Consider the following 15,507-nt stretch of genomic DNA (forward strand, 5'->3'; position numbering starts at 1 on the left):
GTTGTGTGAATATTGTATGTAAATCCTCATTAGTGTTAGTTTACCAAGTGAAGACTTCAAAGTTACTATTGCAGTGTGTGTGTCACAAAGTTGGGGTATTTTTGGTACTTGATCAAATTTTTGGAAAAGTGCTATTGTAGCTCTTCCATTTGGATAACCTACAATTTTCATTATGTTTACTGAAAACTGAAGAATCTTACTGTGTTTTATGTATGACTCTTGAATATATATATCATAGATGTTGCCATCTTCAACTAATTTATGTATTTCAGTCATTACTATCACACAGGACATCCCATTTGTTTGTAACATGTGCATTGTCAAGGATGTTTAGTAAACCATAATGTTTCAGCAAACGTTAGGAGAAATCAAACTATATCCATCCATACATTTTGACAAAGTCTTTGCAAGTTTGTTCCAGATCCGGAATCTCTTGCATCATTTTGAACACTTGCCTCAGGAGGTTGCAGAGCTGTACATTTGTTGGTAGCTTGTTCACTTTGAACTGAATTTGGTCAGTTGCTTCAGCAGTCAGAAAGACCACTGAGCCACCTCTTGTGTGTGCCATGTGTGTAATGTGGCACAAGGATATATGAAATGTGTTGATGTCCTCCAGTCTATTTACCCATAAATTGTGTTAGAGATTTTTATGCATGTCTTTCAGTTTCTGTTGCATGCCTGCAGCTGATGTAATGCCCATTGAGGGCAGTTTCATATTCTGGACAGATTGTGGCTTATCAGCTGTAACAGCTTTTGATGATTCTGCAGAATCACTGTCAGTCCCACTAGATAAGACTCGAGGGAATGTTAGAGTCTCCAAAAGGGTAGCACTATCAGTACGACCATGTCTAGTATCAAACTATTTGGTTGAAACCGTCCTTTTAGTTGATGTCCTGTTACTTATGTAAAGACAGACAGATGTAGTCAGATGTAAATTGCCTGTTGTAAAGTCACTTCATAAAAGGAGATAAAATTTCTCCACCACAAGGACAACAACTAGCAAGATGTCTGCCCTTGTATGTCTATACTCTGCAAGTGGATGGTACTTCTGGTATGACTAGCATTTCCCTCTTCCATGTTCTGTTTGCAATTGATGCGTGAGAAGAATGACTTTGTATGAACCTCCATATGAGCTCTAATATCTGTGAGCTTCTCATTGTTGTCATATCATAAGACAAATGAGGGAGGAAGTGATACATTTCCCAACTCTTCTTCAAATGTATGCTGTCAGAATTTCAACGGTAAACAACTCTGAGATACACAATACCTCTCTTGAAATGTCAGCCAGTGGAGTTTGTTTAGCATCTTCATAATGCTCTTGCACTTCCTAAATGATCCCATGACAGAATGATCTCTTTCTCATTGTATATTCTTTATGTCTTTTATTAATTTGAACTCTTTAAGTTTCCAAAATTGTTGTGTAATGCTGAAGAATTGGTTGTACATGTGTTTGTAGGTCACTTTTTTGATGTGTGAAATACATTACATTAAGATGATGAATCTTAGCCTGACATTTGCTTCTCCTACAAGTAATGTTATGTCATTATTCCACTTTAGGTCACTCTGGAGTATTAATCCTAGGTATTTGATGATTTTTGATACTTTTGACTTATTGTCAACAGTAATATTGAACAGTTATAGATCTCTTCATCTATTTATGCACAATATGTTACATTTATTTACATTAAATTTCTGTTGTCAGTTAGTTAGTTTTTTAGATTTTCATATCCAAAATTGTCATAATGTTTGAGCATAAAACTTATTCCAGTATTTTATAAAAGTCCGACATCAGCAATATAGGCCTACAATTTTAATACATTTAGCAGCTGTGAGTAAAAATATGATACACCACTGGCCATTAAAAGTGCTACAGCAAGAACAAATGCAGATGATAAATGGGTATTCAGTGGACAAATATATTATACTAGAACTGACATGACATTACATTCTCACGCAATTTGGGTGCATAGATCCTGAGAAATCAGTACTCAGAACAACCACCTCTGGCTGTAATAACAGCCTTGATATGCCTGGGCATTGAATCAAACAGAGCTTGGATGGCGTGTACAGGTACAGCTGCTCATGCAGCTTCAACATGGTACCACAGTTTATCGAGACTGGCGTATTGTGACAGGCCAGTTGCTCGGCCACCATTGACCAGACGTTTTCAATTGGTGAGAGATCTGGAGAATGTGCTGGCCAGGGCAGCAGTCGAACATTTTCTGTATCCAGAAAGGCCCGTACAGGACTTGCAATATGTGGCGATGCATTATCCTCCTAAAATGTAGGGTTTTGCAGGGATCGAATGAAGGGTAGAGCCACAGGTCATAACACATCTAAAATGTAACATCCACTGTTCAAAGTGCCGTCAATGTGAACAAGAGGTGACTGAGACGTGTAACCAATGGTACCCCATACCATCACGCCGGCTGATACGCCAGTATGGCGATGATGAATACACGCTTCCAATGTGCGTTCGCTGCAATGTCACCAAACACGGATGTGACCATCATGATGCTGTAAACAGAATTTGGATTCATCCAAAAAAATGATGTTTTGCCATTTGTGCACCCAGGTTCGTCATTGAGTACACCATTGCAGGTGCTCCTTTCTGTGATGCAGCATCAAGGGTAACGCAGCCATGGTCTCTGAGCTGATAGTCCATGCTGCTGCAAATGTCGTCGAACTGTTCGTGCAGATGGTTGTTGTCTTGCAAACATTCCCATCTGTTGACTCAGGGATCGAGAAATGGCTGCAAGATCCGTTACAGCCATGTGGATAAGATGCCTGTCATCTCAACTGCTAGTGATACGAGGCTGTTGGGATCCAGCATAGCATTCTGTATTACCCTCCTGAACCCACCAATTCCATATTCTGCTAACAGTCATTGGATCTTGACCAACGCGAGGAGGAATGTCGCGATACGATAAACCACAATCACCTTTATCAAAGTCAGAAACGTGATGGTATGCATTTCTCCACCTTACATGAGGCATCACAACAATGTTTCACCAGGCAATGCCGGTCAACGTTTAACACTTCTGCTTAATTATTATCTACTCGTCAGTAAGGAAATCCTCAAAACTTCGAAGACAGATGAACTGACTTATCAAAAGTGCATGTCATCTGATGTTATCTAGAATCGTAAGTAGAAGATTAAAACGAAATTTTTCTCGACATAACTGAAATATTCATAAATTGCCTGGATCTTCATGAAGTGTGTGGTTTACAGTGAAAGTGATCAATTCCAGCTTTAAAACATTTATTCTTCTGTTCGTAACAGCTGATCAAGTCCATTATGACTCATTGCAAAGTGGCCGAGTTGTACAGTATGTCTTCGTAAAATAACTGACTGGTTAATAAGTTAAGAAAAATACTTTTTCACATTTTTAAATCTTAGTGAAACAATATTCAAGTAACTAACACAGGTTACACTTCGAGATATCAGGTCAATACTGCCCGTCCCACCAGCCTCACTGCTACCCTATTTATATATTCTAATTAATGGATGGTCACTTGGACCATTATTACTTAATAATGACAACATATTTTTAATTGTATTTACAATTGAAAGTTCCAAAGCTAAGATGTTCTGATTACACAGAATAATATGTCTAAAATTACAGAATTGAATAATATGTGAAATTTATAATGTAAAAATGTTTTAAATGTGAAAATTCCATCTAAATACGAGTACAGTAATGAACTTCACAAAATTAATTAACACATGCTAACTACACAACGACTCACATTCCTGACAATAATTGAAGCTAAGAGGGTAAAATGAAACAGGTTTTGATTGACAGAATTTGTAACAGATGCCTAGAATTTTATAATTAGCTGTATATCTGGTTACAACAATACAAGTTTAATTAATAAAGTCATTAAGATGGAATGTTCTTTACAGCTTTCATCCTAAATTTACATTTTACAATATGTGCCTTCATTTACAAGTGACAGAATAACTTCTTGAATGAGTAAACTACATTTGTAAAAGTCCAATTATTTGAATAATTACAGTTTGTGATTAATACCATATATTTTAATCCTACCATTTTCACTAATTCAAGTCTTTCCCATTACTACAATGAATGCCACAGTTTGTTAAAATACATTGTTGTTTGTTTTATTTTGTAATAGTGTCTGCTAATTAGTCTCCAATTTAGTGTCATTTTTATGAAATTCACGAATCACCACAATACCAATCATTTTAAAGTGAGGTATTGTACTACACGATGTCAGGGAATTGAAGTTTTCATTAAGTCTTTGTATATTAGGTATATTACAAACTGCTGTTTGTGTTTCCTCATATCAGCATATTGTAGATGTCACCAGCAGTGCCAACATTATGTGAATGCTCTGAAAAGCTAATCATTTGCATATCACAGTATCTTCTTCCTGTCGGTTAAATTTCGCATCTGTAGCATGTTATCTTCATGGTGTAGCAATTTTAATTGCCAGTAGTGTGCTTTTACATAATTATCAAGGTTGTGACTCCAAAGTATAAGAAGGACTATATAACTCTGTTGAGAAATTTTAGCTGTTTTTTAAAATCCACAGTCATGTATCTCAAATCTGCCATTGCAGCATCAATATAATGATTGAAAGTAGGAACCATATCACAGTCTTCCCCAATGAAACAATTCAGTATTTAAGCCTTCTCCCATTCAAAAGCATACGAGGAAAGGATTAGGCAACTTTTACTTTTGAGTGGTTTGCCTGGATACAAGAATCCTATTAGATTTTTGAAACTTTATTATAACAACTCAAGAAAAGACATCACAGTTATATTGTATACTGACTAGTTCATAATAAGCTTGTTTTTACCAAAAAAAATATTCTTGTAACACATACAGGGTTGTACACATGAACAGTTTGTGTCTATATAACAACCATTTTAAATAACAATAATAGTTTCAGGAACAGAAACTACTATACTTCTTAGATCAATGAACTTTAAATAACCCGTAGGAAAACCATTAACACTGCCGTGGTATACTGCACTCAGTAACTTAAATTTGATTGCAAAAAGTTTTACACTTATACATAACATTGAATGCTACCTCAAACTGGCCAGCTGGAGGTACCAACACACATAATTTAGCAACCAATAGAAGTTTTTAAACATTAACCATTAGTCAATGAAATGGGGAACATGGTTCACAGCAATGAATAAGACTGACTAGTCAGTAAACAGAAAAGGTACATTGTGCTAGGAAAATACAAATGGGTTCTTGAGCTAAGAAGACTAGCCCATTAAAGTTAGCAATTGAAAGTCGGTTAAGAGTGCTTAATCACAGGAATTAACAAATATAAAAAGCAATTTATAAAGCAGTAAATTTTCATCAATAAAATCATAGATCTAGTCTTCCACAAGTAATTAGGGTGGTTTAATAAGAAACAACAACCAGATTTAGTGCTACTAAAAGAAAGTATTAAGTATTCAAGGTAAAGCCCTAGCCTACTAAAATTGGCAAATGGAAAAATGACCATTAGAAGCACAGTAAGCTCAGTTCTATGGAATAGTGTATGAAGTCCTTAGCAACTAATTGGGGCACTCTGGCAGATAACGCTAGCCCAATTTAGTAGTAGGAAAATGTTGAAAAGGCTCCTCAAGCTAAGAGCAATGGCTTACCTACATTAACAAATGAAAATAACTCCTTTTTAAAAGAAACAGTAACCTTAAATCCATAGTAGGAACACTAGCTCCCACAAATTAACCAATTCAGAAGTCAATTTTTAGAAAGTAAAATCTAACCAAAATAATAGTGGATGTTGCCCTTAACAACTAGTTAGGGCAATCTGACAGGTAACTCTAGCCCATTTTACTGTAGCAAGATTTTTACACAGTTGCCCAGAACATGAATGCAAGCCCACTAAAATTAACTGATTGAAATAAAATTTTTTTCTTTTTAAACAGTTATAATAAATTAGTTAGTGATGGACTTAGTCTGAACAACTAGTTAGACAATCTTGGCAACAAATACCTTAACCAGAAAAAAAAAATCAGAAAATCTCTCTGGCTGAACCAATAGTTTCTAGCAAATAAACATTTCAATAAACATATTCTTCATGTGCCGAGGATTCTTAGACAAGATGCATAATCTTATTACAACAAGTACACACAACTTACAGTTTACTGAACCATCAGCCATGACAAGCATTGACAATAATGAACAGTCATTAGATAAAGATTCTACCATCAGCAGAGTAATGAGCGGCGTGAGTGTGAGTTCAAATCAAATGGCTCTGAGCACTATGGGACTTAACATCTGAGGTCATCAGTCCCCTAGAACTTAGAACTACTTAAGCCTAACTAACCTAAGGACATCACACACATCCATGCCCGAGGCAGGATTCGAACCTGCGACCGTAGCAGTCGTGCGGTTCCAGACTGAAGCGCCTAGAACCGCTCAGCCACCACGGCGAGCATGTGAGTTCACCAAACCTATAAGTTTCAATAAGAAAACAAAACAAGTTCACTAGTTCACAGAAGTAGAAGACGGCCCAAACATTCAGAAAGCATGCTCCAAAGAAGGTAGTTGACAGACAAGCAAATCAGCTGCCATGCACTAGTTGGCACAAAACTCAGAGCGTGAAATGCTTAGTAAGCAACTCTCCTCATGATCAATTCCCACAGCTGGCTGCAGCCACTTGTGCTCAAACACTCAACTTCATGCTGTCGCTAGCCCTGGTGCAGCACAAACAGGATGAACTACAAACACTTTCCAGAAAGGGAGCTTTGGACCGACATGTACACAGAAAGTGATTCTGACTAGAGAACTGTCTACGGGCTTCTCTTCTGGCACAGCACTCATCTGTTAATTGGAGGAAAGAGCATAGTTGATATAAACATATCAATCTCACCTGCGCCCCCCCCCCCCAAAAAAAAAGTATTTATGCGTGGGGTGGGGGAGGAACCCTCCAGGTATCACACAACTCGTGTTTTCAGCACTGCCTTTTCCTACCACTCAGCTTCAGTTGGTTAAGACGGTCACAGATCCTATGGTGAGTCTGAAGGTCCTGAACTAAGAAATTGACCAGAGATAGGACTTGCATGACAGCAAAAGGTCCCTCACACTGCAGCAGCAACGTCTTGGGCACTCCCTGAACCTTCTTACCTGCAGCCACTGATACCACATGCCTGCCCCAGTTGTAAAGACAAGCTTCCCTGTGGTTTTTGAGAACGAAATTATTTCTTGCAGCCTTCAATTTGGCCTTTAGGTCATCTGTGTCTACACACTCTGACAAAAGGTCATTGAGGGACTGAAAATTGTTCAGCAGGTGTATTGATTTGATAGGAAAACAAAGCTTGGCAGACATCATTTTATGGGTCTCATGGCAAACGGTATTGAATACCAAGGACAACCAATAAAGCAAGTGATACCATCTCCTGTGAGCCCCCATATGATATATAATGGGAGCAGGTTTGAGATTTTGACTAATTTGCTCTTCAAATGAAGGCTTAGGGTATTACCCAATGGTCATAACATGCTTTATCCCATGGCTAAAGAGAAACCCATGAAACTGACATGATGGGAAGCCTCGAGTGCTGTCACTGACTATTGTCTGAGGTGGACCAAAACTCATGAACTTGGTAAACTGAAGCCTAATACTTGTTTCTTAAGTAGTTTGCTTACTTGGGCTCAGTTGAATGAAATGTGTAAAGATGCCCATGATCACCAGGACAAAGCCTGCAGCAGTGGGCCAAGGAATTTGATGAAAAGCTTATAAAGATGCTGAAATTCCCTGATGGTCTGTAAAAAGCCCTTTACCCTGCTTGTACTGGGTTTGCCACTCTTGCACTCTTGACAGTTACTGGGTCCTTAATTTCAGTGACCATCACCTTCCACGTGATGTGTTTGCCAATTTTCATATGTGCTTTGTGCACACCCAGATGGCCTCCACGTAGTAACTGATGAGAATAGTGAAAGCTTAAATAACAAGTATCTGAGCTGGACAGTACGAAGATGAAACAACGTTGTTTTTAATAAAGTAAAAAGTCTGTGGTCACATTGACTAGAAAATATCTTTTTGAACAGCTATTGCAAATGTAAGTGCATGTAAATGCCAAGGAAAATGACAACAATACACTGTTTCTAATCGGTGTGGTAAAGTTTTGTAGTTGTGATTTGGTTTTTGAACGGACAGACTGTCGATTTGTTTTACATATTAGTTGAAATATTGTTGCAGGCTAGATTCAAAGCAGCAACCTGTGGATACCATCTTATAATGATACCATCTTATGATATTCAACATTCCACCTCTCTACCAACCAAGCTACCGAATGCTGTGTAAGGAAGTGGGTATAAAGATAATTTTTACTAAGAGTTTAATTTCATTGACTGACACTATCCTCCTTATAACAGTGGAAAAGCATATCTAGGAGGTAAATTAATGTTAACTTCAGAGTGCAAGACACTTTTAATTAAGTAAGGGAACTTGGGCATCAACCAGGTGGCATTTTGCCAATGTAACTACTTTTTACAAACCTCCTCATTCTTTGAAACATTCAAAGAATTGGACTGATATTACAAGAAATACCCAGCTGTGTTAATGAAAGTAAATTAAAAATAATCAGAATATTTCTATATAGTATTTGAGTTTTAATTTTTCAGATTATAAAATTAAATCCATATAGGTAAAGATGGAACTATTAGACTAGAGAAGAAAGCCAAAGCTGTAGAACCCTGAATGACTTCAGCAAACTGTTATGAAAACTAAAGAAACATATGAATAGAAGGAAAACACCTCTATGAACATTAAGAGCTCAGAGGGCAAGGTAGAGAAAGCTTAAACATGGAAGGAATATGTAAAAGAGCTATTTCAAGAAAAAAAACTTAAAGCCATAATTATGGGAAGGGATGAGGAAATGTGTGAAGGTAATATGAGTGAAGCATTTGACAGACTACTGTAGAGAAAAGTGTGAAAATGTAAAACTGTCAACAAAGAGGGCCGTTTGAACATCACAGTGCTTTACCTGGCATGTTCTTCTGGGAGGTGGTTTACCAGTCCCTTCCACTGTCTTTTTAAGTAAGTTATACCAGAAGTTATAGGGGACCTACAGTTTAACATTGACTCTGAACCAAGGTGCAAATCAGCATTTTTAATTTTAGTAAACATTATCAGACGCAAAAAAATGGTTCAAATGGCTCTGAGCACTATAGGACTTAACAGCTGAGGTCATCAGGCCCCTAGAACTTAGAACTACTTAAACTTAACTAACGTAAGGACATCACACACATCCTTGCCCAAGGCAGGATTCAAACCTGTGACCATAGCGATCGCGCGGTTCCAGACTGAAGTGCCTAGAACTGCTCGGCCACACCCGCCGGCTACCAGACGCAAAATAAGTGATAAGTGACATATAAAAATCCTAGGACAAGATGAAAATAAAATCTGAGAGTTTGGATTTATAGTCTGACAGTTGGTCACTGTGTCTTCAACCCACAATAAACCGAGCGCGGTGGCGCAGTGGTTAGACACTGGACTCGCATTCGGGAGGACGACGGTTCAATCCCGCGTCCAGCCATCCAGATTTAGGTTTTCCGTGATTTCCCTAAATCGCTCCAGGCAAATGCTGGGATGGTTCCTTTCAAAGGGCATGGCCGACTTCCTTCCCCGTCCTTCCCTAATCCGATGAGACCGATGACCTCGCTGTCTGGTCTCCTTCCCCAACACAACCAACCAACCAACCCACAATAAAGAAAAATGTGATAGTCTCAATACCAAGAAAGGCAGGTATTGACATATGTGATTATTACCAAACCATCTATTCAATAAGTTATGGTTGTAAAGTATGTAAATTATCTACAAAAATATGGAATGACTGGTAGAAACAGATCTGGGAGAGGACAGTTTGGTTTCAGGAGAAACTTAGCAACCTGTGAAGCAATATTGACCCAGAAATTAGTTTGAACGTGAATAGAGTTTGTAGCTTTAGAAAATGCTTCTAAATTAGTAGGAATGAAGAGTTATCCACACCTTGTATAGAAGCCAGACTGCAACTACACTAAAAAGTAGTATACACTCTTAGAAGTTTCCAATTCATTCAAGATTTATTTTTGCAAAAGTGAACATGGAGTACATGAAATGATTACATTTACAGGTTAGTAGCACAAGCGGTTCTGTGGTACCAGGTATTGACCCATGCTGAAACACCCATATTTGTACATGGTGTAGCATGCATTGACAGCACTGCAGAGACGGACTCTGGCATCCAGTCAATCATACATTTGGCGAAACTGTCCTAGGATACATTATTCCATGCATACTTGACCTGTTCATGTAGTTCTGCAAGAGTTGTTAGCTGAAAAGTCACACGATCACTTCTCTTCCCATCATATCCCATACATGCTCAACTGGAGCCAAGTCCAGAGATTGTTATGACCATGGAAATTGCTGCACATCTTGCAGGGCACATCAAGTTTCATGGGCAGTGTGCGGAAGAGCATTATCCTCTTGGAACAACACATAACCTTCCCCTTGCAAGAATGGAAAAAGAATGTCTCTAACAACATTCTGTATGCTATGAACATTCTGTATGTAATGAGCACTGGTTACCATTCCCTCCAGAAACACCAAAGTTGAATGAGAGTTGTAGCTTATCACATCCCAGACCATAAGGCGTGCAGAGGGGCCAATGCAATTTGGGCAAATGCACTCTATGAGGGAGCACTCACTACGTCTACATTGTACATGCAAATGACCATCACTTGCATGCAAGCAGATTCTGCTTTCATCACTGAAGACCACACAGCATGCCATTCCACCTTCGAAGTGACCCTCTGATGGCACCAGTCGAGCTGTGCACATCAACGCTATAGCATGAGCGGAAGATGAGCTAGAGATGTGCGGCCAGTAATTCCACTGCTAGTAACTGGTTTGCAACAGTTTGTATTGACACATCTGGGCTCACAAGCCCTCTTATCTGTGCTGTGGTTGCTATATGATCTGCCACTGCTGTCCTTACAATACGATGGTCCTGGTGGGAATCTGTGAGGCTTGGATGTTCAGAACCTCATCTGTGGGTGTGACAATGTTCACACAACCATTGGTAGGACCATCATTACACAATTTACACAACATGCTCAATTTGGATGGTAATTCTTCAAAAAGAATCATCCCACCACTCAGAAAGGGACAATTTGACACCTTTCAAACTCACTGAGTTGGCTGTAGGAAGCACATGTGCACCTGCGTGGCACTGTTGTCTGCTTGATTCACACATTTGCCCACCACTGTGAGCCTTCTGGCTGTGACCATTCCCTATTAAAGGGTATACTTAAGTGGCTGCCTGGTAACTATGCCACTACTCTATCTGTTTGCAGACAACATTGAAACCATCTCAGTGGATCTACTATCCCTCAGGTGACATATGCCATCACTGGATCAAAATTGGTGTCGTCTTTCCAGGTGTACTATTTTTTTTTTTTCTGGCAGTGTATAAAAACTGAAGGACATGAAAGGGAAGCACTAATGGAGAAGGGAGTGGGAGTTGCAGCCTAAACCCTATATTGGGAATCTGTATGGAGAGCAGTCAGTAAAGCAAAGTCAGGAAAAATTTGGTGATGGAATTCCAGATCTGGGAGAAGAAATAGAACTTTAAGTTTCGCTGATGAAATTGTAATTCTGTGAGAGATGGTAAAGGACGTGGAAGACTGTACTGGCTATTGTACGTGTGAAACTTAAAAAAAATGATAATTCATTCTGACCACACTTCAAGACGACATTGATTTAAAGCCAAACATTCCAAAACACGGTAAAAAAATATATGTATTTTGAATTGCTAATCACAAATCTTTCACAATATTGCATGATCTTTTAAAAAATAAAGAATTCTTTTTTTCTTTAAATGTTTATATACTTATTGTATGGTGTTAATAAAGAGAATTCTGTGGAGTTGTGGGAGTGTCAGTTGAAGACAACATAAAATAATATGTTTATATCATACATTTCCTGTTTCAGATGATGTTACAGTATCTGATGATAACAGTTTGACAATAATTGCTGCCTCACATCAGAATTCTGGTCTTTACTCATGTGTTGCAGAAAATTCAGAAGGATCTGATCAGAAAAATGTGGTAATTGATGTTCTGGGTAAGTGAATGTATAATTTATTTCCATATCAGTTCGTACATTGAGTATTAGTAAGATTGCCACATGAAACATGAACATTTGGGCATAATGATACCATGTATATTAGCAAGCTGATCTGTCATAATGTAGAAGCAAAATGTGAGTACCTTACTCACGTACTTGAAGGCAAACGAGGACCTGTAAACAACCATGGAAAAACTAGTATTAACAACTTCATAAAGTTTCTTTCTTGAGAGTAGAGTAAGTTTTAGTATTACGGAAGTGAATGAATTAACAAAACAACTGTGAAAAATAGCATTTCAAATATTATGTAGAAGAGTAGTGATATGAGAACAGAGTTACAGTGGACATTTGAACTGATACAATATTCAAAGCACTTTCATGTTAGCCATTATTCTCAGTCCAGTAGACTCAACTGAATTTATAAATCCTGTTAATCCACTGAGCAGTAAGTACTAAGGTGGTATTAATGAAATTCTGTATTATGTTTGTAGTTCCACTGTTTGGATTAGGTAAATGGAACATAAATTACACTGGATGCCAAGTGCACATGATACTTTATTGCTCATTAATGCACATGGTACAAAGAAAACCTGACATGTTGACAAGCTAGAAGACAACTGCCACAACCAAAGAGTTCAACTCACTGCTTGCTGCCTCCAGGTGTTATTAAAGTATCAGCAAGGCATGTACTTCCTCCTTTGTTAGATATCTGTAATTCATCATTATCAGATTATATCTTCCCACAGCAGATATAAGCAATGGAAGTATGACCTCTATATAGAAAGATGATCAACAATGTGTGGGGAACTATAGGCTTGTGTCACTGGTATCTGGTTTTTCAAAAATTATTGAAAAGTATTCCCACAATAGCTGACTACATTATTCAATAAAAATAATATTGTTTCTGGATATTAACATGGTTGAGGCTAAAGCACTTTATCGTAACAGGTACTTTCACCCTGATAAACTATATCGTGAAAGCAGTTGGCAACCACACAGAAATATCTGTGTTACTCTAAGATGTAACGAAACATTTGATGTAGTTGATCATTCTCCTGAGTAAGCTTGGACAATATGATTTAAGAGGCATGCTGAATGATTGGATGAAATTATATGTGGATTATCATTCTCAGGTGTCTGGTGGTAGGAAAAAAACTCCAAGTTCACCTTTCAGCACCATGTTTATAAAGTCATGGTGTTGTGTAGGGATCAATTTTAGACCGATTTCTTTTTTTGTTATACAGAAATGATTTGCCATAGCATGTCAAGGATTCAGAGCCAGTGCTATAAGTGGAAAACATCATTCTATTGATCTAAGGGAACAACAAAGAGTAATGGAAAAGTTACGGCCAAGGATATTATGTAGGTTGGGTGGGCAGTGGAATCCTACTGCCGTGGGCGTGGGGGGTGGGGTGGGGGTGGGATGGAGGTGAAGAGGATAGTAGGGCCCTGTTTTTCATTTCATCAGGGCAAGAGGATAGAAGGGAGCCTGTTTTTCATTTCATCAGGGCACAACAAGAGGGAGCCAAAACTGTGGCATAGAATTTGAATCAGTTGCCGCAGTTCTGGGTGGTACTGAATCAAAAGAGGGGTTCCCCTTTGTGGCTGGAAAGGTGTGTGTGTGTGTGTGTGTGTGTTTGTGTGTGTGTGTGTGTGTGTGTGTGTGTGTGTGTGTGATGGAAGGTGACTGGGGAGACAAGGCACATGGTATCTGTTTCTGGACAAGGCGGAGAGGGTAATTTCAGTCTGTGAGAACCTTATTATATTTGGGGAGGGAATCAGAATCAGAATTTTATTGTCTCATGACATAGATGTTAAATCATTGCACTGGAAAAGGTTTGAAAACCTAAGAGCTAAAAGATGGGAGAGAGGGTAATATGCTAAAACATCATGCATGAGTTAATAAGGGCAAAAAGCTAAGCGCATTGTGTGTAACAGAGGTGGGAGGAGGAAGGCAAAAAATAGACAATTCAGAAAATGAAAGATGTAGAAAACTAAAATGGGTGAAGAAATGGTGACACAGAAGAAAGTAATGGAAATTAAGGCCTGGTGGGTGGTAAGAACCAAGGACATCTTGTAGCGCTAGTTCTCACCAGCAGAGTTCTGAGATACTGGTTCTGGTGGAAGAATCCAGATGGTGCATGTGGTGAAACTGGCACTGAGGTCATGTCTACCACATTGTAGAGCATGCTCTGCAAAAGGATATTTTGTGTTGCCAGTATACACCTTCTGCCTATCTCCGTTCATCCTAAATTATAATTTGGTGGTAGTGTTGCCAATGTAAAAAGCTGAACAGTGTTTACAGGACAGCTGGTAAACAACAAGTATCATTTCACATATAATTGTATATGTTTTTCCAGTTACAGGGCTGGTAAAGATGGTGGTAGGAGAGTGCATAGGGCAAGTCTTGCAGTGTGGTTGATCACAGGGATAGGGGAGCCATAGGGTAGGGAGATGAGTGCAGAAAGAACATAGGACTAAGAGGCATATTGTGGAAATTGGGACGGCAACAAAAAGCTGTTCTTGGTTGTTATACAGACACACACACACACACACAGACACACACACACACACACACACACACACACACACACACTGGGTGTGCATAATTAAAGTTCAAGTCTGATAATGCTGCAGAAGCAGAACCACTGCTCAGAATGATGTTATATTTGAACATCAGATTATTGATGCAGGGGTAAATGCCATGGAACAAAAAAAAGTTAATGAAAATTTGACCAGTAGATGATGTTTACAGCATAAGCACCAGAACATGCACACCATCAGATGCATGGCCCATGATATTTCCTCAGTTTACATCTGAGATGCCCAACATGACTGTCCCTTGAAATATAGTGCACTGCTGGTAAAGCTCTCTAACAAGAAAAGTGACTGTGTGCCAGTAGCCTAGTAGCCCTGCAGAAGTCTTACTCAAGGGTATGAAACAAGGCATTGGTCTCCTGTGTGCTAATGGTCTGGAGAAAATGATTCAAAACTGGAAAAGCCAGTTTCCTGTGAAGTGCAATATGCCAGCAAGACAAACATTCACTCTGGAATTTCTTGCTCACATGGAAGGGAACAATGAATGGCCACAGAACATGAAGCCCATTACCATCTTCAAGAACATGTCAATATGCACAACTGCAGAATAAGTGCAACAGAAAATCTGCACACACATCAACCAGTGCTACTTCATTCAGCAAATGAGACTATATGGTGCTGCGTGTTGACAGCATTGTTTATTTTGTAGGACTGTATTTTGAGGTAAGTGCTGTGGGTCCTGTTACCTATACCATTTCTGGTAAATGTCATGAGAGTCTTTTGCATATCAATGTCATTCCAATCCTTCAGCAGTGTAGTTGTGTGGGTAGGTTTTATGCAAGATGGCACTCCTCCACACATTGTATA

The 15,507-nt window shown here is 38.7% G+C and overlaps 1 protein-coding gene across 1 annotated transcript in view; it reads left to right on the forward strand.

The window, feature by feature from the left end:
• The window catches only part of LOC126185204 (hemicentin-1-like), a 747,875-nt gene that overhangs the window by 419,399 nt on the left and 312,969 nt on the right, over window positions 1–15,507 (forward strand). Inside the window, exon 29 of the mRNA XM_049928085.1 lies at window positions 11,968–12,099. Coding sequence (XP_049784042.1) covers window positions 11,968–12,099 — 132 coding nt within the window. The remainder of the gene's footprint in view (window positions 1–11,967; window positions 12,100–15,507) is intronic.

Source organism: Schistocerca cancellata, chromosome 4, assembly GCF_023864275.1.
Source record: "Schistocerca cancellata isolate TAMUIC-IGC-003103 chromosome 4, iqSchCanc2.1, whole genome shotgun sequence".
Lineage (NCBI taxonomy): Eukaryota > Metazoa > Arthropoda > Insecta > Orthoptera > Acrididae > Schistocerca > Schistocerca cancellata.